The sequence below is a fragment of the Apodemus sylvaticus genome, chromosome 6 (genome assembly GCF_947179515.1).
Source record: "Apodemus sylvaticus chromosome 6, mApoSyl1.1, whole genome shotgun sequence".
In the NCBI taxonomy this organism is placed as follows: domain Eukaryota; kingdom Metazoa; phylum Chordata; class Mammalia; order Rodentia; family Muridae; genus Apodemus; species Apodemus sylvaticus.
In genome coordinates, this window is record NC_067477.1 from 87,279,184 (window position 1) to 87,304,580 (window position 25,397).

The 25,397-nt window shown below is 37.6% G+C and overlaps 1 protein-coding gene across 1 annotated transcript in view; it reads right to left on the reverse strand.

Moving 5' to 3' along the window:
- Nucleotides 1-25,397, reverse strand: part of Crppa (CDP-L-ribitol pyrophosphorylase A) — a 313,308-nt gene that overhangs the window by 198,217 nt on the left and 89,694 nt on the right. Inside the window, exons 4-6 of the mRNA XM_052185927.1 lie at nucleotides 23,380-23,484; nucleotides 19,849-19,894; nucleotides 3,994-4,088 (exon numbers count right to left, since the gene is read on the reverse strand). Coding sequence (XP_052041887.1) covers nucleotides 3,994-4,088; nucleotides 19,849-19,894; nucleotides 23,380-23,484 — 246 coding nt within the window. The remainder of the gene's footprint in view (nucleotides 1-3,993; nucleotides 4,089-19,848; nucleotides 19,895-23,379; nucleotides 23,485-25,397) is intronic.

The window sequence follows — 25,397 nt, forward strand, 5'->3', positions numbered from 1 at the left end:
GCATGAATATGAGTATAGGGATAGAAAGTATATCTATCAAACGTAGGCCATTTTAACTTACAGCTACCTCATACATGAATTTGGTATTTTCCATTATGTTACAGTTAGACATTTGGGTCACCCAAAGTGTATGTTGCAAAATTTTTCCCAGGCAATTACCATAAGCATACCCAATCTCTTCCTTCAGTTTCAGTGGGAAACATTTCTTCTATTCATATCAATAAAACAATCCCCCCATTGTGTAAGGCACAGCTCCACACCCACACTGATCTCCCTGAAGATTTCAGCAGCGGTGACTTCATCATTTTTATATGTTCTTTTCAAAGGCAGACAAAAGCTCTCGGTTGTAAAAACTTATAATATCCACCATTTTGTGCTTTTCTGTAAATGATGGGCTGAAAAATACAATGCGACAAGATAAACCTGCTTTTATAATGGAAGAGGTGTCTACAGAAAAGCAGACAAATCCCTATCCAAGGAAGTCACTTCTTTCAGACTTAACTATAATCCTGTCAAAATTTAAAACATCATACTAATTTTTTTACTTTCATCTGCCCTTCAGAGATATTAATTAACAAAAAGCATTTTGCATTAACTAACACTAATTGGTGCACTGATTAAATGACCTTGTACAAATTAAAAGCTGGACAATTTCTTTTATTGCAAAATAGAGGAGGAAATGATGGGGTGCTTTTGAGGATAAGTGCACATCTCACTGTGCTGATATACAGAAAGCTACCCAAAATTGTTAGATCACAACAGTTAAAGAGGAAGAACATCCTGATGGGGATCTGTACTTTAACAGTTAGGAAAACTAGAAGTCAGAGAGTGCTAGGGATATTGAGGTTCCAGGGCCACAGAACTCTCAAAACTATAGATTAAAATACTCTTGTGGGTCTGAGTATCAGGAGAGAGGTCTCGAATAATAAGACTATGAATAAATAAAAGGTCCGTGAGTTAAGGAGAGGGGCGTCAAAGGTGAAGGTTTCAGAGAGAATAGAGCTAAGTGGTTCCTTCTCAGAAAAACAACTTTAGAAGGAGCTTTCTGCCATTGAGCTGGAGATTATGGGACAAGCTTGAGCTTCCCCTTAAAAGGAGGTGAAATTGTCTTTCTTAAAAAGGAATACTAGTGGGCTGTAGAGGAAGTGTGAGAAATGAAGGAATTAAAAAAGAAAAAAAAAAAAACAGTTCCCAGAAGTACCATAAGTAGCGGTGTACCCAGGCAGACACATCTACAAAACATATACAAACCAGCCTAGCATTTAGTACACTCAGCTGAAGTTCTACTCCTATGATTCTTAAGACAGGTCTTTTCATGATATCCCATATTTCTTGAATGTTTTGTGTCAAGATTTTTTTTAGATTGAACATTTTTTAGCTGATGTATCAATTTCTTCTATCATAGCATCTACACCTGAGATTCTCTCTTCCATCTCTAATATTCTGTTGGTGATGCTTGCATCTGTTGTTTCTGTTCTCTTCCCTAAGTTTTCCATCTCCACAATTCTTTGAGTTTGTGTTTTATTGCTTTTATTTCTGTTTTCAAGTCTTGAACAGTCTTATTCATTTCCTTCACCTATTTAATTGCAATTTTCTGTATTTCTTTAAGGAATTTATTCATTTCCTCCTCAAAGGCCTCTACTCTCTTTATAAGACTGGATTTAAGGTCATTTTCCTGTGCTTTGTTTATGTTAAGATAGCCAGGGCTGGCTATAATAGGATAGCTGTCTCTGAAAGTGTCATTTGGCCCTGGCTTTTGTTGATTCTGTTCTTATACTGGTTTTTAATCATGTGGTTGTCCCTGCATGTTTCTGGTCAGGAAGTCAGTCTTGTGCTTCCAGTGGAGGAATGGGGATATCAACCCATCCATAAAACCTTCAACCCAAAATATGTCCTGTGTACAAGATATGCAGGAATAAAGAGAGAACAGAGATTGGGGGCCTGGACAACCAATGGCTGGTCTAATTTGAGACCCATCATCCCATGAGAGAGAGCCAACCCCTGACACTATTAATGATACCCTGCTATACTTGCAGACAGGAACCTAGCATAATTGTCTCCTGAGAAGCTCCATCCAGCAGCAGATGGAAACAGATACACCACAAGAAGACCCTCAAAATCAACTAATCTGGGGCTCACAGAGACTGAACCACCAACAAAGAACGTGCAGGGACTAGATCTAGGCTCCCTACACATTTGTAGATATGCAGGTTGATCTTCATGTGGGTGGGGGCTGTCTCTTGATTCTGTTGCCTGCCAATTGAACTCCTTAACTGGACTGCCTGGTTGGGTCTGAGAGGGAGAGGATATGCTCAGTCCCATCCTCAGCCCTAGATGTCCCAGGACTGGCTAGTACCCAAGGGGGGTTCCTCTTCTCTGAGAAGAGCAAGGTATAATGAGGGGGGGGGGTTTGTAAGGGTCAGACTGGCAGGGGGGTCTGTGATCAGGCTGTAAAGTGAATAAATTTATTAGTTAATGGGGAAAAGGCAAAAAAGAAAACAGAAAATGAATTAAATTGTAATAAAATCAATTAGGCAAACAACATTTCAAAACATAAAGCTGTCATCAAAATGGTTGTAGAACTCTTCAGGGGTGGAAGAAATAAACAGTTTCTGTATCTATCATGTGGCTTCTTCTGTTTTTCCAGCCTTAATCATAGAAGTTTAACTAGGAAGCTGATCAATTCATAATTGATATAAATACATCAATTTTCTCAGCATCATGATTTTCTCATCTATGGTCACAATTGTCTTTCTTTTCTCCCTTCATCTTCATCTCTGATACTTAAAAGAAACATAATTTAGTAGCATCTAGTATGTGCTGGGCATTAGGCCTCCAACTGTATCTGAGTCACACCATGGGACACAGCAACTAGCCGGCTTTTAGAATATGTCACGTATGAAAATGAGGACCACAAGAAACATCCAGAAACAGTGGTTCTCAATCTGTGGGTCACAATCCGCACAAGTCATGTTGGGGCATGGTTTTGTGTGCTGTGTAAAGGTTTTCTTTGTATTATTCAAAAGCTTATTTATATGCCTGCAGGGAGTCGAATAAAGGCTAGAGTTTGGTATTGTTATTTTTATGAAGCATCACTAGTATCAGTGTTTTTATAAGCATTCTTCTCCATCACCTCTGATTGCCTAATAAAGAGCTGATTAGACAGAGCTGGGCAGAAGAGAATAAGGAAGAACTTCCAACCTAAATCAGGGGATCCCATAAAAGAGTCCAGTGGGAGAAACAGAAGATCACAAGAAGATGTGGAGAGACCCGGAGGATCTGCCATAACTTCACAATGAGAGAGCAGCCATGAGGACACACATGGACCAGAGCAGGCCAGGGCAAGACGACATGGCGAGTAATGGGGCACTTGTCTATTAGCAACCTTGTTGGGCTCAGAGACTGCCCAGATTAGGCTTACAGCTGGCTAATAAAAGTACAAGGTCCCTGTGTCTTTATTAGAGACCTAAAACAAAATGGAAAGGGCATACAAATGCCCAGCAGTTATTTGAGAACCAGAGGACATAGATAACCTGCTAAATAATTCCTTTTACAGAGTGATATATCAAATATCCTGTATATCAGATATTTACATTATAATCCATAACAGTAACAAAATAATAGTTATGAAGTAGCACCAAAATAACTTTATGGCTAGGGAATCACCACAGTATGAGGAACTGTACCAAAGTCTTGCAGCATTAGGAAAGTTAAGAACCACTGCCCAAGAAAAATGGATCAGGATGGAGTATGCTTCAATCCCAGTATTAAGAGAATGAGGGGATTTTCAGGGAGTGGGGGGTCTAGAAAAGGGGAAATCATTTGAAATGTAAATAAAAAATATATCGAATAAAAAAAGAGAGAATGAAGTATCTTAGGGGTGGAGGAAATAGCAACAGTTGGTTTGAGTGATTTGTGTGCTTTTGCAATGATGCTGCCTTTATACCACAAAAATGTGTGACAGTTGATCCAACTCATTCTTTGAATGCTTACATTTAGTTCATTTCTTAGCACTTCCTCAAGGAGATGTCCTACAGATTCTTCATCTTTTGTGTTCGTGACCACACAAATCTCTTGTGAAATTTTCTCTGCAATTAGAAATAGAAAAGTTTTAAATTTTTATAATTCAAAAAAAAGCACAGAACAAAGCACTATTATCCTGAAACTTATGCTTGCTTGATGTTCAGCCCCCTTGACTAAGATGAGGGAGATACTAACTCCCAGCTAGGTGACCTGAGCTACCTACTAAAACATCCTTGATTCTATTTACCAGACAGGCCAATGCATTCATACATTAAATGCTATGTAATAAATATCCATTATTCACAGAGATGAGAAGGGAATTTTAAAGGGAATACCTAGAAGTGACAATCATTTGTGTGATGACTGCTATCCTTCTTTATTCATAAGTACTCTTCCAAATTCTCAGAGATTTTCTCCTATAGGTAAATATGTCCTTTTGATCATGGCCAGATTTTCCCTGCCATATATGTACATTGTCAATTCAATACATTGCAGTTCCTGTTTGGACTCTTACCACAACAAACTAAACTTTTCCTCAATCTTGCAAGGCCTATTTAAGATAGCTTAAAATTTCAAGTATGAACCATGTGACAAATGCATTCACTTCTGAGCTTTCTGCTCACTCTCCCAAAAGATATGAAATTCTCCTCTGGAGAAACCTGAAGAAATAAGGAATATTGCTACACCTGTCAAGTATTTAGTCTTGAACTAAGGCAACAAATTCAAAATAGTATTTCTCAATCAAACATTGGCTGGCTGCTTCATACATGGGTTGCTTATGTAATATGTTTTCTATATGAATTTATCAATCAATAATCTTTTCTAGAAAAGCTCACAAAGACAGTCAAAATAACACCAACTAATAATACTCCTGTTACTAATTCCCATTTTAGAAAGTGTCCTGTCTATTCACGAAGCCATACTAACATAGAAACCATGGTGACCACAGAGGAAAGAATTATTATGACTATGTACCTTGAAGTCAGAAGCCTTTGTTTTAGATAAGTGATGGACTTTCATAAGATCTCTGGGTTGTTAGTGGTAGAGAAAGTACACAAATCCAAAATTTTACATTTATAAGCCTATAGCTATGCTACAGAAACAAAATGTGGGTAGAGGAAAGGCATGGGATACTTAGTGAAACTTCAATCAGCCCCATAGTCTTCTATTGACACTATCCCACGTACTAGTGGCTCAAAATAAGAATATATATATATATATATATATATATATATATATATATATATAATCTAAGTGGTATAATTTTTTTATTCTATACCAGGATATTTAAAAACAGCTCAGCCCCAGCCCCACCTTCCTACGGTGACACCCAGGCTGTAAGAGCTCCTATCAATGCTGAGCACATGTTCTTTGCTCATACCCTTCAGTCAGGAAACGTAATTCCAATGGATTGAGATGGACAGAATCCTTCTATTCTAAAGATAGATTTACTGGACTAAGCTACACTGCCTTTCTATCACCTCAACTCTTTGGAGTTCTATTTCCTTACTTAATAAGGTTCTACTAATTTCCAAAACTCTACAGATACATAACGCTGATAAAATCTAGTTTGATGATGAATGGAGACAAATGAGCCAGACTGTTTTATAAAACACCAGCAAGTTAAGGAACACAGACTGCTGACATAATCAGATAATTTTGATAATTAAATGAGATTAGAGCTTACTCTAGAAAGGTGAGTGGCCCCTGCTTAGGAGTGGAAACAAGGAATTTGAAAAGACTTCAGAGAGATAAAAAATGGAAATATGATAAAATAGGTTAAGATTAAAGAAAGGACCCATAAACAGAGTGTGATCAATAGGAAGCAAAATTACTTGGGGGCAATGAAATGATTTAACAGGAAATACTAAGGATACTTGGTGAAACCAAAGCCATGAGGTCCTTCTCAAAAGACTCTGATTATAAGGTAACCATCCTTCAACCAGTCTGCTCAAATGAAGTTGTCACAATCAATAGATCATATATTTAAGTACTTGGAAGGAAAAAATGTGGCTCTATAGCACCCTTATGTATGCCCAGAAACATTTTGAAATGTTTCTATTGCACAAAAAGTTGAATCTATGACTACAACATTATCTGCCAACTCAGTGTTTACTGTGTCAGTGCCATAATCATTTTTGAAAAAATGATAAACTACAAATAATTAAGAACTTTTCAAGCAAAAAATGTAGCACATAGATTGTCCCTTCCTTGTTTAACCATATATTCCTTATGCAGTTACAATCTAGAAGTTCAATGCAAATTAATAGTAACAAAACTAAAGCTAGATGCCTTCTATCACCCAAAAAACTATATTAAAAATGAATTTCAACTGTATTTTACATTTATCCTAGACTGTATTTCAGTTAGCTAGTCTAACTACAGAACTTTTATAGGTTTATTTTTTTCAGTTTTTTATTTACTTACCATCTCTTCTCTCCTCTCATTCTCTCCCTCACCCCTCCCCTGCTCCCCTCTATTCCTCCCAGCATTCTCCTCAGAAAAGAGGAGGCTTCCCATGGTTATCAACCAGCTTTGACATATCAAGTAGCAGGAAGACTAGGGGTGTTTTCTTCTGTTGAAGCTAGACAAGGCAGCCTAGTTAGGAGAAAGGTTCCAAAGACAGGTGGTGCAGTCAGATACAGCCTTTCTCTCAAATTCTCCTCCATCTTTCATCCCTATATATTTTGCATGCAGGACAAATTGTAGGTCTAAGGTTTTGTAGCTGGGTTGTAGATTTCCAATCCCTCCATTAGACATCTTGCTAGGTTTCAGGAAATGGGTGGCTCAGTTTCCATATGCCCCACTGCTAGGAGTCCTAGCTAGGGAATCCTCAAAGATTCCAATGACTTTCCATTGCCATAGCTTGTCCTAGAGGTAACCTCCAATCCAGTTGTCTCTGCCAGCACTCTCTCCCTCAGCTCTTCCCTGTCCTCATCATTCCTGTTCTGATGCCCTCCCCTCTCCATCCCTGTACCCTCCTTCCATTCACCTCAAGTCTATTACTCTTCCTCAATGAGCTAAATACAGAACTTTTACTTATGAATCATTTATTGTCAAGAAAATTTTCCAGTTTCCAATTCTGAATTTTAAAAGAAATAACAAGCTTAAAATTACAAACTCTTTCAGTGACCATGATTCATCTCATTTCTTGCTATCTTCCTTCATCATTCTTAAGTAACAGTGGTCTACAGCATCTAGCACAAAGTCATTTTAGTTTGTTCTCAATTGCTCATTTGTAAAAGTTGAGCTGATTTTCTAATTTTACATTCTATTTCAAAATTATGCAAAATAATACAAAATTATTTTATACAGATCTTATAGTAATTTTGCTAAGTTTATTTATAAGCTCTAGGCTTTATCATATACACACACATATAAACATAAGATGGTTAAAGTCTTTTCTTTCAAAATCATAATTGTGTCTGATAATTTTAAATAAGATTTTAAATTCTGATTAAGGTCTGTCATATTCATAATAACTAGCTAAACTATTTGAAGGTGAGAACTGTGTTTTCTCTACAGAGAATGGCAAAAAACTGCTGTCATTAGGAAATTTTCAGAGTTCGTAAGTAGTGTTTCAAATTATTAAAGTTCATAAACTCTATTCTGTATCAGTTTAATGCATTGTATTTGTCTTAAAATGTGTCTATATAAATTAATATGACAGTGAGCAAAGAGTGTCTACAATGGTTTAAATGTCCTCAGGAACTCAATGTTCTTGTCTCATTTGGTCATAATTACTTAAGCCTTTAGTACTTATCCTGATTAACTCTGCCAAAGTGCTAATCAGTATATTAGCAGTTTCCCAGAAAAGTATTTGTTACTAAAGTGCTGTGTAACAATATATATGTATAGGCCTAATCCATCAGCCACTTAGCACACAGTTATGTGGATGGGAAGAGAAGGACTCATATGGAAATAATAAAGTAAATGTAGCAAAAAGTTATCATGTTGTGGATATGTGAAACCAGCATGGATGTTACCTGTGAGGGTCTTGTACCCTGTAATCTTGAAAACATTTTAGAATTAAAAAGTGGTCTCTCTTTACAAAACAAATGAGATACAAAGAAATTAATAGTAAAAGAAATTAAAATTCTCATTCTTACACATTAACGATAAGGAGAGCAAAACCTAAGTGAGGATGATCTGGATTCAGGGCCAAAAAGTAATGATAAGTGGTTGTGCTTTCTGGGTGGTCGACTCATATAATAAAATTCCTCACCATTTGTACATCATATCATACAGTGCTCTCAGATAGAACAGCTGTGTTCCTATGCTTTCTGCAGACCATATGTACATATCATCTACTAACATTGGCAATTTCTCAGTCTGTTCTACTCCAAGACCATGCATTCAAAGCCTCCTACCGGCCCTTCTAACTCAGTGCCTCTGCCAGGATGAGTACCTTTTTCTACTCATATTCTTCAAATGCTCAGACTTATAGTGCTCAACAAGTTTCTAGCCTGCATTTTGTGACACTCTAAAAGTGATCAGATGCATAGCCAGATTGGAATCTCTGCTTAGCTGACACTAGCTTTATATAATTTGGGGATCATAAAAGCTTCACTCCTTGAAAAAATATGCTAATTGCCTACCATAGCTGATTAGTTCCCCTCAAGCAGTGTAACTCTTTTGAGGTAACTTTTCAGTTTTCTTTAATCTTTTTCCACAGTGTGGTGACTGGAGAACTGTTGAGTTTAGAAAGATAAGGTGAGCCACCCAGGCACTGATTCTTCTACTTTTGATGCAAAATTATTAAAAAAAAAAAAAAAAAACTAACCCCCAACCAACCAGTAGTTTTATCTGCATGTCTCACCAAGGTTTACAGTTCATCAACACTCTAAGTAACCTTCCAATAGTCTAAAGATGGCATAGGAAAATAAGTAATACATTTAACAATTATAGGTAATGGCAACTGGACAAGCATTCCATAACCAAGTTTTATACAAATTCAGTTCAGTATCTGAGATGCTTTTGGAAGTCCTAGGTCATACCCTGGTAAGGTGTTACAACAATGAATTGAAAGATAACACTAAAGATCAATTTTTAAGAAAAATCAAACAAATTTTCTTCTACTGCACTATCCTACTTTATACTGTCTACATAAATACAGTCTGAAAAAGAAATGATGGTCATAAATGGGAATACATATTTAAAAACCTCTGTCTCGTTACTGAGATATTGATATAATTAGCATTTACTTCCTGAGATGCTAGAGCGTGTATCACTGAATAAAACCATGGAATAATTGTGGGCCATTCTGGTTTTATTATCCCACTACATCAGAACTAGGGATCACATTGAAATGGGGAGATAGCCCAGTGAGTAAGTCCACATAAAAGCATGAGAGCTTGAGTTTGAGTTCCCAGTACACATAAAAGTTTCCAGGCATGAAGTGGTGGAAACAGGAAAATCGCTTAGGCTTGCTTGACTCCATGGTTAATGACAGACCCTAGCTCAAAACTATGTCAAAGAACTAAAACAAACACGATAAAGCACACGCACACAGTACTGGGAAGGGAGGACAGGAGCAGTTACAGAAACAGGTGGATCCCTGGAACTTGCTTGCCAACCAGACTTATTAGTGAGCTACATATTCAGTGGGAGACCTGATCTTAAAAAAAATGCATTGGAGAGCAGTTGAGAAAAATGCTGTCTTAACTCCGGAACTATAAAGCAAGCTGGTTGTCAATCTGAATATATTATTTCAGTTCTAAATTTATTATTTGATTCCATATATTCCTACTATCTTTGAGATTGTATCCATATTTGAAGAAGGGTTGATTAGTGTAGCACTTCCTTAGTGGGTACTTTAAAATATTTGTCAGATAATTAAAGGAATAGAATAAATTCTGCCAGTCTTTTTCTTTGTTCATTCTTGAACGCTTTTCCTCCAACTGATGTTGTGTCAGTGGTGAGCATGACAAGAACAGCAACTGTGTGGAAATAGTAGACCCTGAATTGTCTCGGAAAGGCACCTTTTCCATGGATCAGGAGTTGAAGTGGCTTTGAATGTGGGCAGGCACTGCTGTCATTCTTCTTCCCCTCCTGTTGCTAAGCTCTGGGCATAAGCAGAGTTATTCGAAATGTGAGGGAGTGTCGCAAGGTCTCATTTTTCCAGGAGAACACTGAAAGGTGAGAAGAGACCAAAGGGATATGGTGGTATGATAGGACAGATTCTGTTCCCACGTGTACCCTTTGAGCTGTCCACAAATTGATCAGACCCGAAATACCATGCTGTAGAGTGAGTCTAAGTGATAAACACCATACTTAGCATGTGGTGGTCACTGAGCAACACCACAGGACACTGATCCACACAAAACCACAGAAGCTTTGGGAAACACAATGAATACTGGAAATAACACAAGGGGGTTAAAGCAGGGGCTATGAGAAACTGAATTTACTACTGAAACACTAATAACTTAAAGATTTACAACAGACTACAATAGGATAGTATCTTACATTCAGAATATTCAATAAAAACAAGGTTGCTTGGTATATAGGGAATTGGGAAACTTTTAACACCATGAGTAAAGATAGTCATTATAGATAATTTTGCTAGGCTCACTCATAGATGTTGGAATTGTCTGACAAATATTTTAGAGCACCAATTAAGGAAGTGTGACGCTAATCAATGCTCATGAAATACGACTGTCACATGTGATGTTCTTTTAGGAAGGTTTAAGACAGGTGCTATTGTAATAAAAATCTTTCGTGAGCAAAAAGAGGTAGAGGTAATAATTCTGAAAGTTTCTGAAGGACTAAAATTTAATTTGTGATACCCATTTTCCTTCAGATAAAGTCAAACACTAACACCACCCAGTTCCACAAACAGGAGAATCCAGGGCTACACTGTCACTTTTCTGTAACAATTCAAGTTTTTTTCTGCCAAGCTTCCTTTTCTATGGATTGGATTTTTATATCAAAGCTTTGGAGTTCATAGGTAGATAAGAACTGTGTTTAATCCACAGATAGTTATTTCTAAAAGATGTTTGGCACCTGACGCTCTAATCCATCCAAAGTAAGGGCAGTATCTATCATCTACCACTGAGGTCTGAGACTCAAGAGCCCAATTTGAGGATTTACTTCCCATCCCTCATAGATGAAGTGAGGTATTAAGTAGACTCAATAGTGAGGAACAGTGAGGGGTGCATGCCTATAGTCCCAGCACACAAGGTCAAGGCCAGCCTGGGTCCATGAGAAGACCTTGTAAGGAAATAGAGAAGGAGAAAAGAAAGAGTGGTCCTACTGAGCCTGGTGTACACTTCTTAGTTCATCTGATAGTTCTTCATCATAAGGCCGGGGAAGGCAATTGTAGATGAACAGGGAAGGCAGACAGCAAACAAAGGAAAAATAACCAACAAGCCATGACTACACGAAACCAGTCAATAACGTCTCACACTAAATACACAGCAGGGCCTTCTTCACACAGGAGGAAGCTATGCTGACCTGTGAACATTGCAACGAAAAGACAATCACATGAAGGCATGTTTTGTTTAAGATGTCACTTCTAATCAGATCTTACCACATTTTAAAAAGAGTCCCAGGTACCAGAATGAAATTTCCTACCTTAATACTGAGCACCAGCAGTGGGCAGGTGGTACCTTGTCTTGGCACAGATTGATGTGGAAGCCACATACATGTTTTACCATGCTCTCATAGCATATCTTTTCCCCTTTAAGGATATGTTCATTCCAAAATCAGAAAAATAAGTTTGAAAAAAAAAATCCTCTTCTAAAATTCAGGAAGCATCAGGGCACTTATAAAATGTGCCATTACTTTGAACAAAAATAACATAGTTGGATTCGGGGCTTTCTGTAATACATACCCTAGAGAGAAGCATAGGTGGCTGGCTTCTATCTGTGACCACCTTACTTATTTGATGCTTAGTGGCTTGCTGTGACCTTTGACATTTTGAAAACGACAGATTTCCTAGCCTGTACTTGAACTAACATTTCACTGGTGACAAATTAAGACAATTATAAGATTAAACAAATAAGCAAACTATACTTTCTCTAATCTTGACCCAAATATTTAACTTTCTAATTTACATCTTTCTTAACAATAAACTGCCTGGGAAACAAAGCTCCTTTTAAATTACGTTACGGCCTTCCTATTCTTCCTAATGAAAGCTTGACGCACATGTTCTTGACGCAAATGTTCTCACATATTCACACAAGATACCATCACAGCACTGTTTTCAAGAGGGTAAAGAACAAAAACCATTATGTACAAAGAAGTCTCGGTATTAATGGGAGAAATGTGGAAAATTAAATATCAGTCAAAAGCCAAAAACATCAAAAAGCAAGGTTTCAGAGTAAATCTTAGTTGTCACTTCGCATTGTCCCAAGAAACATGTTTAATACAAACGGCACCATAACCAAGAGTTTAACAAGAAAACCCTGACAAGGACATGCCACAGAAGGAGAGTGGCCCGGCTGCACCCGGTGGAAACCTGACTTCCCTTTGCTCATTCTTTCAGCTACATCCAAAAGTTTGAAAAGAATTTTGTACTTAAAAAAAATCACAACGCTAAGTAAATGTTAAAAGATCCTTATAAAACTAAACCATCCATTTTCCATGTGTGCAAGACACCAAAGCCAACAACACAGTAAGTTCTGTTTCCATAATGCTGAACTAATCTTGCTCGTGTGCAATTTATCTTATTCCTTCCAGTCAGAGCCTATTTAAAAGCATCACTATGCCCTTTCATGCATGTGCACAAAGGAATTCAAATGCTGTCCTGTCAGCAGAGTTTTTAAACCATGTGAGGAAGGAACAAGAACGTATAAGTATACAGATTTAGTCTCCTTAAGATTGTGAAAAAAAATAGACCTGTACATTAAAAATGGGAGGTGGAGGCAGTATTTTTCAAATAAAATATAGATTTATTAGCAGTAAAATATCAGACAAACCAATTACCCTTTAAGTAAAACAAAGGGAAAATAATACACAATGACCAGGAGAAAAAACAGAGATCTTTATATGAATTGATATTGACTAATTCTAACTAAAAGCAGTTTAAAAATTATTTTAAATTTTAACGTCTTTTTTCACTTTTTCCATAAAACATCAAATAAAAAGAGGCACCATGAGCCATTTTTATAGCATAAGTTTACTCAAGTTTATACAATTATAACCATGAAAGAATAAAATGAATTTTTATAACACCCTTTAATCACAAATTGGAATGTATTATAAGGTTTGCTGAAGGGCAATATTGAAAAAAATAAATACATTCTGTTAATGAAGAAATTCCATAGGGCTCTTTTCTTAGAAAACTTTTGCCAAGATATGGTCAGGATAGTAAATTAAGTATGGTTAAGGTTGTTTGTGTGGCTGTGTACATCTAGATAAAGTGTGCTGGGACCAGAATCTGTTACCACTTTAACATCATTGGGGTTGGTCTGAACTTGCAGAACAGGCTTGGGTGGGCTAAACCAGTTTGTGGAAGGGGGGAAAATACAGTCCTCCTTTGTTCAGTGGATGTTTACAAACCGATCAGTCAGCCTAGGGTTTTGTTGTACTAATTAATCACTAGACTCTAAAAAGATTGTTTTCATTTTCATTCAGGATAAAAGCTGGAAAGAGTTAAACATTAAATAACATGAACCAAATTTAACATGCTACCTTAGGAAAAAGAAACGTTGAGGTTGCATTGTTTTATGTAAGAATAACAGTAATTTATAATTAACTCCGTTTTAGCACAGACTCTAGGAAAGACTGCCATAAAGGTGCCTCTTTCCACACGGCTTTCCTGCTAACCACGGCACACTGTAAGTACGAACCCATGCAGGCAATTATGCTAAGTTAAATCAAGTTAAAAATTAGCAGAAGATGAGAATTAGAGTGGGAATTTTATTTCTATTTGAGGATCTGGGTCATACATAATCTTGCCTTAAATTAACGATCGAAGTCAAATATTAATGAAATAATATTTCCTGGCAATGAGGTTTTCATACTAAACCAAAGATGTTGACTTGATTGTAAATTAATATGGACCAAATATTTTATTTATATAACCAAATCTGTTATTCCAGTAAGTAGTAAATTTGCCAGTACAAAATGTTCTTTCATATGACATAAGACTGTTTTATTTATCCTAGCAAAGTTTTAGTGTGAAAAATACTAAATGAACAATAAAATAGTCGCATCAAACCACTTGGTGCCCATTCAAGGAGTGGATAGCTGAAATATACCAAATTACAGAATATGCAGCATACATATTACAGCATGTAAAAACTTACAAGTTTTGCCTTAAAATAGGAAGGTGCTGTTTACGAAGACAAGATTTATAAAAATAAAAATATAGCCTTACCAGTACAGAACTAATCATTTTTAAATGATTCTTCTGCCATTCCATTTTCATGTTTATTCTATCCCAGGGCATGTCTAGAAACTTCACCAGTTAGTTATCATCCATTTTTTGGAATATGTGTGATGCCATTAGCAGGTAATCTAGAAAAAGTACCAGAAGGCAAGACCTTTATTCTCAAGAGGGTCAGCTAAAGGCACAGTGCTGAACCAAAGGAATGATGGCTGGACAGGTGGAATGTAGACTCTGCCAGGGTGCCCACTGAGAGAGCGTTGGGATCCAAGGCTGGTACCATTCTAATGACAACATGAACTTGGGAAGGTAGAGTCTAAAACTTAGACAGACTAAAGTCTAATGCAATAGCCAATTTTATTCAGAGCCTCAAACAACTTATATTCTAAGGGCACTGTGAGTGTTAAGCAAGATCATGTGAGAGAAGTTCACTTGAGTTCAAGTTGTATACAGTCACAAGGGCAAGGTCATATGAGCTTAGGTTCCTATACAGTCATGAGGACAACTAGTGCTTAGAAGTATCACTCTAAATAATAATGGGTAAGATGATGATGGGTAATCTAAAGCAAGCCCACACCTATTAATACTCCTGAGGAAGCTCAAAGGACATCCACAAACAAACCTAGGTTATGGAGGAACAGGGTTATAAGACTTTTCCTCTCTTTACTTGGAGTTTTTTCACAAGCTCAGAACTCTCTTCAGACGGAGTGAGTCATGGACTGTGTTCTGACTTAAGATCAACTCTCATGCTCAAAAAAATTGGTCTGGATGGTTGCAGATAAAAAGACATGACCATAAAAACAAGTTGACATATCAATAATGCATATCTAAATGTATTCTAATTGTGGATCATGATTTTTTCCAATTTTAAGACACAGAAGAATGTGCCTTTACCCCATTTCTCTACCCAAAAAATTGGAGTTATAATATCTACTATACATTATATTATTCTAAAAAATAAGTGAGTTAAGATGCCTGGTATGAGTATTATATGCCCTCAAACAACACAGCTACATTACAACAGTATTTATTAATGACAAATGGATGGATGAACAGACCAAATCAAGATATGTATCTTTTATGAGCAGAAAGGCAATAGTGTGGGAAGGAAAAGCCATACATTCCTAAACTATAAACCTTAAAGGAAAATAAATGTGTGTATATGTTGCCACAAACTATTAAACCCAAAGCAATATGAGCAGATAGACAGGAAACAAAACAGGAGATATTCCTTCCATGTTTATTTAACCATGATTCTGAAGCAGATTCAAATCACATTGACTTTGACTAACACTGAATCCCCAAGTTCTTAAAATAAAAATACTTATTTTGTTATGTGATTTCATGACTAAATGAGCACTGAACTTTAACAAGAAACTTTGTGTTGTTTACACATTGAATAAAAACATTTATGTATTTTAAGTGTCATTTTGTGGTGAATCGAATTCTACTGGTGATAAAATAAATGATGTTATTTTTAGGTAACCTGGACAGACAATACTTTTCTGAGAAGACATGGGTACTTAAATGAAAATCTAGTTCCAAGTACAGGATACCTCCCTATGACTTAGTACTCTGAGAATCATAATACTACCTAGGTCATTGATTTGGGGAGATAAAAAACTATAGACAAAATGCTCCAAACAGTGCTCAACAAAAAGCTAGAGCCCATTATATGCTAGGAACTAGTGCTTACAAGTATATTGTGCAGCTAGCCTATGATCCCATCTACCCAAGAGTCTAAAGCAGGAAGGAAGATCACAAGCTAAAGGACAGCCTTTACAACTTAGACCCAATGTCAAAAGGAAAAAGAAAAAAGGGGAGGCTGAGAATCTAAGTCCGTGGTAGGCCACTTGCCTAATATTTTCAAGGCCATGGTTGCTTGGATTCAATCCCAAGTACAAAATAAATTAAATAAACCACAAAAGAACTTTGACCATTTATTAAAAGTGATTGTTAATTTTACGCAACTATTTGACTAAGAAAAGGATGTCCAAATAGCTGTTGAGATCAGATTGTATCTGTGAGAGAACTGGAGTTTCTGGGAGAGGTCAGTATTTTAATGTGCATACAAAACAAAGAAATGGTCCTCATCAACATGGGGAGAGTAGTATTTATTTTATTCAGGGTCTCCCTAGAACAGGAAAACAAGAGAGAAGGAAGAATTCTCCCCCTTCTTTGAAGCTGACACACCCATATTCTCCATTTGGTCTGTTTTAATCCAAACAATAATGGATATTCTGGTTCTGTGATATTTGGGGTTTGATGGAAACAATACCACAGACTTTCTTGGGTCTCAAGCTTGCAGATGGTCATGGATAGAAAAACAGGGAAGTCATGAAAAGGGAGAATAGCAGCTCACTCAGGGCTCTGCAAGAAAACTCAAGCAGTGGGAAGCGAGCATTCCAGTTAATGACATGTCCTATGACGGTTGCTAATGTGGAGATAATATTCATTTATATACAGATACATAAGAATATGAAAACAGCAATGAAACAGGCTTCAGGCACAAATGTATACACTTCTGAATATTGCCTTATTCTTCTCCCAGATAATATCTGGGAGTCTCACAAGCGAGAAATTAACTTTTGTTGACAGAGGAAACATCTTAACTTCCATACAGTTCTTGTGTCTTGGGTTTTATGGTACCAAATGAAATTTGTCCTCTATCCTTTTGTCTGCACATCTCAGGAACCACCCAATGATCTCATTTAGATTCCTTAGCAACCTTGGGAAGATGGAACTTTAAAAGCCATTGATATAGAATACATGAGAAGCCCACACCCACTTTGGCTTGGGTACTCTTTCCCTGAGTACTTTTTTTCTAACCTGTCACTGAATAAAACACTTATTAAACTCAAATGGTGCTTCATATTGACTTTTTCTAAATTTGTTTTTTTCAGCAAAGTAAAGAATCTCAACTTCCTCTTAGTGGAAAACTTGGAAAGGATCTTTTGGGGCAACAGCAGGGAGTTTCATTGATCTGTATGATGTGTGTCTCTGGCTCATCTTCCTACCATTGCTAAGAGGGATCTCTTCCTTTATAACTATACTTCTATGTATTGTCTTACTTTCCCTGGATAACCCTAACTTAAATAGTTGTAAAAGGCAAGGATACAAATAAATACTTTAATAGGCTTCTGCTAACCACCTTGTATTTAACAATTTGTGTGCATGTGTACAGCAACAGAGCATATAAATGTACAGATGTATAGGCCAGACACTGGGTGTCATAATCAGCTGCTTTCCACCTGACATTTTGATACAGGGTCCCTTGGAAAACCTGAGCCCACTGATTCACCTAGGCTGGTGGACCACTGAGCTTCAAGGCTCAAGGCTCAATCCTCGTCTCTGTCTCCCTAGTACTGGGATCACAGCCATACTCTACCACACACTGCTGTGTCTCACAACTTCAAAAATCCAAAAGTTAACTCCAAGTTCTCCTCCTCCTGTTTCCAAAGGTACTCCAATTATCAGTGTTGGTATTTAGTACAAGTCAGAAAGGAGGTAAAGAAATACACATTTGGAATTGGAAGACTATAGCAAGACTCTAAATTTGAAAGGCAGTAGAAATGTTTAGATAGATGTGTCCTATAGGAGACTATAAGGAACAGCTCTAACCAATGTTTCTCAAATATGAATTACAATGAAATTACCTAGGGTTCTTACCAAAACAGATTCTGGTTCACATGGGAGTATGTTTGAAGACTATAATCTTGTCTAAAAAATCACATGACTGCTGACCTGGCTACCTAGAGAGTAGGAAGGCCCCAGAGGTGTGGCCCAATCTAGACCCAGAAACATCAGAATCTTCTCTAAAGTCCTAGAAATATACACCTTAAAGAATAAGGAAGCTCCTTAGTTAGTTTCCAACTATATTAACTGCTTAAGCCTGGCCATGTAAGATCACTCTCTCCAAATAAACCTTGAAAATACCATCCTAGAAACTGTTACCTAAACATGATAACAATTGGCTTAAAATATTTGTTTCTGCATGTCTTCTGGCTCTGATAATATGTGGGAAAAGTATTAGAACATGGAAAATAAGCAGCTGGGACAGTAATCTCCTTGCTGCTCACACAGCCCCTCTACCTAAGCAATGCACAGCTTACTTAGAAATACAATCAAACTGAGTTTTCTATGTCTTTGTGTTAAAAGCATAAACAACCACAGCATGACTTTGCCAACCGCTCATGAAGAAATATTTATACATCGTCTGGCTGATATATAAATATATGTCAACTTTTTGATTTATGATTATAGATTAACTATTTACAAGCACAGAAACACAAATTATATGACATTAATTGTTTGAAATAAAATATTCTTGAAGGGAAACAAATCTGAGGTTAACTAAAACACTGTCTCACAATTAGAGAAGAGCTCAGCTTTCCCCATGTGAGGCCAACTGTTTTCCTACAACTCTAAACTGAAGCAGCCTATCTAGGTCAAGGGCTCCCCATCCCAGCAAAAGACAGAATTTAACAGTTTATTTCTCAGCCAAAACATGAGCGTATCATTTTGCCCATAGTCTAATTTGGAAAAGAACAATCATCAGCTTCCTGTTGTCTCGAGGGCAGAGGGAACAACCCTGGTCTTATTACTAAAATTGGGTGTTTAAAATGAGAGGTCTCAGTCAGTGACAACTTTATCCCTTGTGACATTTGACAAATTCAAGAGATGCTTTTCATGGTCACAGACATGGTGTAAAAGCTGGGGGGGGGGGGGCGGTGCTGCTGGCACCCCAGTGGTGTATTATGGGGACTACTAAACAAAGCACCAAACACTTCTGAGATCCTAGGATCTTCTCTCCTACACATCCAGGATGGTGCTGAGCTTGAGAGCTCTGAAGGAAACCACAGAGCCTGCAGAACACAGAATTCCCTTTCTGTGTGCTGATTACATTCCTGGCATAATAATAAGTACTGGCTGGTTGTTAAATACACTATGTGGGATCTTAAGGGCTATAAAGTGATGAAAAGCAGGCACTGTTCCCATATACATGATCACCTTCCTTGAAAAAATATATAATGCCGCATGGTCAGAAAAATAAGTTTGTTTTAGATGTTTTGTTTGTTTTAATAGTCATCTATTCTAAATTCTGTAAGTTGTACAAACTATCATATGGAAGGTACGCCTTGATGCTCTGACAAGATAGTGGAGAGGGGCAGGGACAGCTATGGGTTTAACAGGAAAGACCTTCACAGGTTCATTGAAATATCAGTTTCTATAGTTGCCTTTCCGATAGGATTGATGATCCATGCTTAATAGGCTGAAGTCTTTCTTTTATAAAAATTAAAATCATTATGGTTTAATAAATGGTGTTTCACAAGCAGCAAACAAAATAAAATGCAATTTTCAAAACATAAATCAGAGACCTCTGTGGCCTCCAGACATTTGTCCTCCTAAAATGTCTAGGATATAACTGTCCTGAGAAATCCTCAGTGGCCTCATATCTGAAGCTCAGGAGCTGACAGTCACAAGGTAGAACATACCCTTAATCATGGCTTCAGCTGCACACAGATCTTGTTTGTAGGTCACCTAAAGGACAGATAAACCTCATTAGACTCAACAGAGCAGGCAGGAATGCGAGCTGTAAAACAAAGCCCCAAGGAAAATCTTCCCTCGGGAGGAACTGCACACACCACACAAGCGATTTCCAAATGAAAGAGGCACTAGACATTCACATTAAATCAAATTCAATTTCAACAAATTATGAAGAGCCAAGTCTTATATCTTAGACTAAGTTATGATAGCATGTAGCAGTGGTTACTGAAATACAATTACTGTAACTGGCATTTTATAGTCAAAGGAAACGCATAAGCATTCAAACAGAAGTCTGCACAACACTGTTTTATAAGGTTTCACACTGGAAAAGAAAGAGGTGAGGAAGAAAGGGGGAAGAGGGAGGAAAGAAGGGCTGTGAGGCTGAGGGAGGTAGAGAGTCCAAACAACAAAAGCTGACCAGCTACATTCTAAGCTGCAATTCTCAAAGACCAATTTACATTTAAAGGGACTTCTGAATTCAGAAGGTCATTGCAAAACAGGTTAGTTGCACCTTGTGAAATTTTTCTTAAAACACAGCCTCTATAAAAAGAATCTAGAGGGTGCCACACTGCGCCTTTCCTTACGAGCAAATGGCTTGCTCATAACTGTACCGTGCTTGTAAAGTAACCTTCCATGGTATGCATATATGATCTATGGCGGATACTTCCCAAAGGCCATCCAGTAAGTTCAGATACAGAACACCTGCAAATTACTGTTTTGTACCATGGAACTAAACACACAGTGAACAATAAGACAGTATCAAGTCAGTACAATAAGGTTCGATAGACTCATCATTCAAATGCCCAGTTAATTAACAATGTCAATGTCCTGAACATTGTCAAGTCAAATGTTCACCTAACTAGTCCCTTTCCAAACTGTCAGGTTGGTTTTACTTTGTTTCCTCCTCCATGAATTTGTACAGATGTCTTGTCTAGCTCAAGTAGACCAGGGCACTTCTATAAATTACATTCCTCTGCTAAATCTTTACCCTAGCAGGTAAGTCTGATGATGTCATACTCTTTTCACTGCAGTAACATCAAACCCAGAAAGACAGACAGAAGTCTACAGAACCAGTTTACTAATCTATTAAAAATCAAAGATGATATTACTATGCCGTCTGTACAGAAAGTACAACTCATTGTTCTCTGTGACTCTCAGTACTGCAGTTACTATCCACAGTACATTTCTTCTGTCTACAAAACAAGAATGAGTTCAGTCTATGGATTTGCCAGCTGTGATGTATCTGATTCCAATAAGTGTTTACAAAAGTGTTATAAAGTGTTCTAATTCCCTTTGGACTGCTAGGAACAGAGCAATGGCAGGATCCAGTGGAACCTTTGACCTCTAGGAATGCCCCCTTAGTCAAGGACTTCCTGTGAAACAGAATACATCTAGTTTTGAACTATTTCTTAATTTCAGGTTAACTACATATATGAATTCCAAACTCATATTTGCAATTTAAATAAAAAGATAATTTGTATAGCCATTGTCTGTTGTATAGATTAAACTCCAGTCAGAAATCAAGAGTATACATAGCTAACTATTCACTTTTATTTTCTCCTGCTGTGAGTGGTAAACTACATTCTAAGTTCAAATTAATATTAATACTGGACATTTAATCCCATGTAAATTTACCACAAAATGCTAAATTAGCTTTCAGAATTCTTAAAATTTCAAGCAATTACTTATGAATAAGATGCATGTTTTTCACTTTATAGTATTAGCCACAAACTAGATTTTAAAAGTCTGTTAAGTTTATTTATACTGACCCCAGCATATAGATTATAGATGGCAACACAAAGATGATTCTTTACTTAGATTAACATGTACTATGTGTTTAGGGATAGCTTTAAAGCCAGGCATAGTGGCACCCACCTATAACCCCAGCAATTGGAGACTGAGGCAGTAGGAGGATGAATTAAGGGCAGATTAGTCTACATGGTGATTTGAGGCTTGGCTGAGCTATGAGCTACATAGCTGGCTAGAGGAAAGTATCTGGGGTTTTTCCCCCTAAATAAAACAGCCAATGTACTTCAAAGGAAATATTACTGGGAACTGTCATAATTTTGAAATGATACGTTATTCACTCAGTTAACTTTTTAAAAATGAGTTGTACTTTCCTTATTTTTAATTTACAGAAGCATCGGAACAATCAGTCCTGAGGTTGATGCCCGGCACTTCTCGGCCTGCGCACAAGATCAGCACTGACGCTGATTTTCCTGTCAGCACAATCTGTGCCTTTCTGCTGACCTTGCACAATACCCAACTACTGAAAATAATTACTCTTTAAAGCCCTGTGATGGACCAGAGTGTTGATGTCTTTCTCACTGACTGGTTTTCAACCTATGCTCAGTGGAGCCCCTGGAGCCCTGTGGAGATCCATGAAGGGAGGTCTGTACGGGAGGTTGTGGTGAGGCTATGCCACTCACCAGCACAGCTCAGTCATGGCTCCCTTACACGTTCTGTCTGCGCAGAGATTCCCCTGAGTCACGTGTTTAGCTGATGAACCATCAACAGAAGAGGAACCTGACATTTACACAAAATTATCCTCTCAAGCATAGGACAGGTTGCCCTCAGGTACCAACATGCACATCACCTAGGAATGCTACAGTTACATTTTACTCATTTTATAGGTTAAGGCACAAGAGACCTCTCTGAACTAAGCCAAGGCACAGTGGCCCCTACTTTCCTTGAGTTAAGAGTACACTACACTTGAAGCTCCCACAAAGCAAGCTCATAGGATAATGGAGATATTACCCAATACTTGGCCTAAAAGTGTATTAATTAAAAGATACAGAATATTTATTAGACACAGATGTCAAGTCTGAGGTGAATCCCAAATGATAGTTTCAGCTTAGCGCTAGCTGGACTACAGAGGACTGCACCTGCCCAGTCTCGGCATTCCTCTGGTTTCTATCTGCCACGACGAGCCATTTTCCTACCAGCATGTACCTGTTGTGCATAAGCCACAGGCCTGCAGAGCCTCACATGCCCCCCGCCCCGTATCTAAGGGTTTTCTTTATGAGCCAGGACGCTTTCTCCTGCTTCCTCTCCTCTGTATTCCTAGAGAGATAGCCCTGACCAGCACCAGTCTGCCCCTCTCCTCTCTGCCCCAGAAAGGCTGCCATGGCTGTGTGAACTACCCCAAAGGCCTCTGCCTATCGTTTCTCTTATATCTATAATAAAAGCCTTCCCAACCATGCATTGATCATTTTGATGAATTCTCTGCACCCTTGTGCAAGGTGGGTAGTTTTGAAATTCATTTCTATTTTGTCAGTTTAGAATACAGAAAAAAACATTCTTTTTCTTAGGAATCCAATGTGACTTTACTTGAAGTCAAGAAACAGAAACAGCCTCACCTGCTGCTGCTCAAAAGCACCAGAGAGACTCTGCCTTTCAGGGTCTTTTTTCTCACAACTGTAAGTACAGCACACACACTCACAGGCAGCAGAAGAACCCCGACATGATGAATCTCTTACCTTCCAGAGGTCAGCGGACCCTTCTACAAGTTTTGCTTTCTTCTGACAGTATTTTAGGGCCAACTGCAAGCACTCTGTTCCAAATTCCAAGTCAAAATCACTACACTGGCGACAAAGGAAAAGAGAAACAGACATAGAAAAATTAACAAACTGTAATACAATTGGTGAAAAATAAAGCCAAACAAAACAAAAAGCCTTTTATTTTACAAACAAATAAAATATAAAGAAACCAGTCTGAGAATGAGAAAACTGGTTAATTACCACTGATTGTATTGTAGAATAATCCTTCCCATACCCTAAAAATGAAATAAAACAAAAAACTAATAGGAAAGTTATAACATCCCTAGAGATCTGGGCTCCCTCGGGTGTCTCAGGAGCCTGATCATAACAATATTTATTTCTGTTGTTCCCACTTGAAAGTAGAGCTGAGGAATTACCACATCCAAATTCCTCATTTAACAAACATAAAATCTGGATCTGTAAGATCCAGATCCCCTTCTATTTATAACAAGACATGAAAACATCATAGCTATTATTCATTTTAATATTTATAATATCAATATATCATTCTTAAAACATTTATATCTTCATGAACAAAAAGATGGTTCCATTTTTCATTGTATAGAAAAACATAAACTTGTCAAATTCAGTAAAACATAAATAGCTGTATTTTAAGTGGAACCATCAAAATGGCTAAGCAATATTAGTCGGCTGAAGTTCTGAATTATATACCAGCTACATAAAGGTAAAGAACACATGAATCATGTCCGCAGAGGAACTCCAGCCTAGAGGGGAGCCTGACCTCAGAAACTGGCAATGGATGCTGTCCGCTGTGCTGGGCAAGTGCATCTGCAGGAAGCATGCTGGGAAAAATCACCTGAGGTTATCAGGAAAGGCCTATCAGAGGCAATGGTCTCTGGTCTCCAGTTTAAGGAATAACTGGAGGATGAAGAACATTATGTAATAAAAATAAAGTTTCGTAAAAGTAAGAGGAACAAGACCCTCTTATTTTACAAGTTTATGTGTGTATGTATGCACTATGTGTGAGGATACTTAAGATTAGGGCTGAAAAGGTGGATGCTACATATCTGAGCTCAGGTTCTTTTTTTTTTTATTTCAATATATTTTTTATTTACATTTCAAATTATTTCCCCTTTCCTGGCTCCCTACTCCCCGAAAATCCCATAAGCCCTCTTCCCTCTGAACTCAGGTTCTTATGTGTGTGTGATGAGTACTTTACCCACCAAGTCACCATGTAAGAGGAACAGCAAAGAAGCCCAATAAAGAATACAGTATTCAACAAAACTTCCAAAATTATTTTAATCTAGAAGACTACAAAGTCCTAACTGTAGTAAGCTTCTTAAGTAAATGAGAATATAACTGAATATAAGTCTCTATCTCACCTGAAGAATCATAGGCCACATCTACCATTATGTGCTATGTGGGAGATTTTCTAGACAAGTGTAATGCAGCAGCATCAAGAGTGACATTTGATAAGTTAAGATGGCTTTTGGCAGACTTCTACTTTGTACTTTCAATATCTTTAGAGTACTGTCTGGTAGTATGGGAGATGTCTACACAGGGAAAAGCCATCTTCAAATTAAATCCCAGTAATATAACCTTGATTTCTCCCCGACTCATCACATAACAACATGAATGTTCTTCAGCTAGCCTTGCAGGTGCTCACAAGTGCATAATGAGAAAAGTCATAACATGAGTTCCTTTCCACCTCCAGTCATGATGTGAAGGACACTGGACACTATGTTCCTGGCCATGCCATAGTTAAGTCTGTGGAAAACAGAAAAATATCACGGAAATATATATGAAATTTATTCAGGAAACAAAGGCTAGGCTTGCTTAGAGACAAGTCTGGAGTGACAATTTTAGAGTTTTGGTTTCTTTAAAAACACAGAAATATTATAAGAATGTGCTTTTGTTTTAATCCCACGTGTGGAAATATGGGGCTGCTTCAGACTGCCCTCAGCAGCTAGTGTTGATGGGCCTGGTGCTTTTTGTAG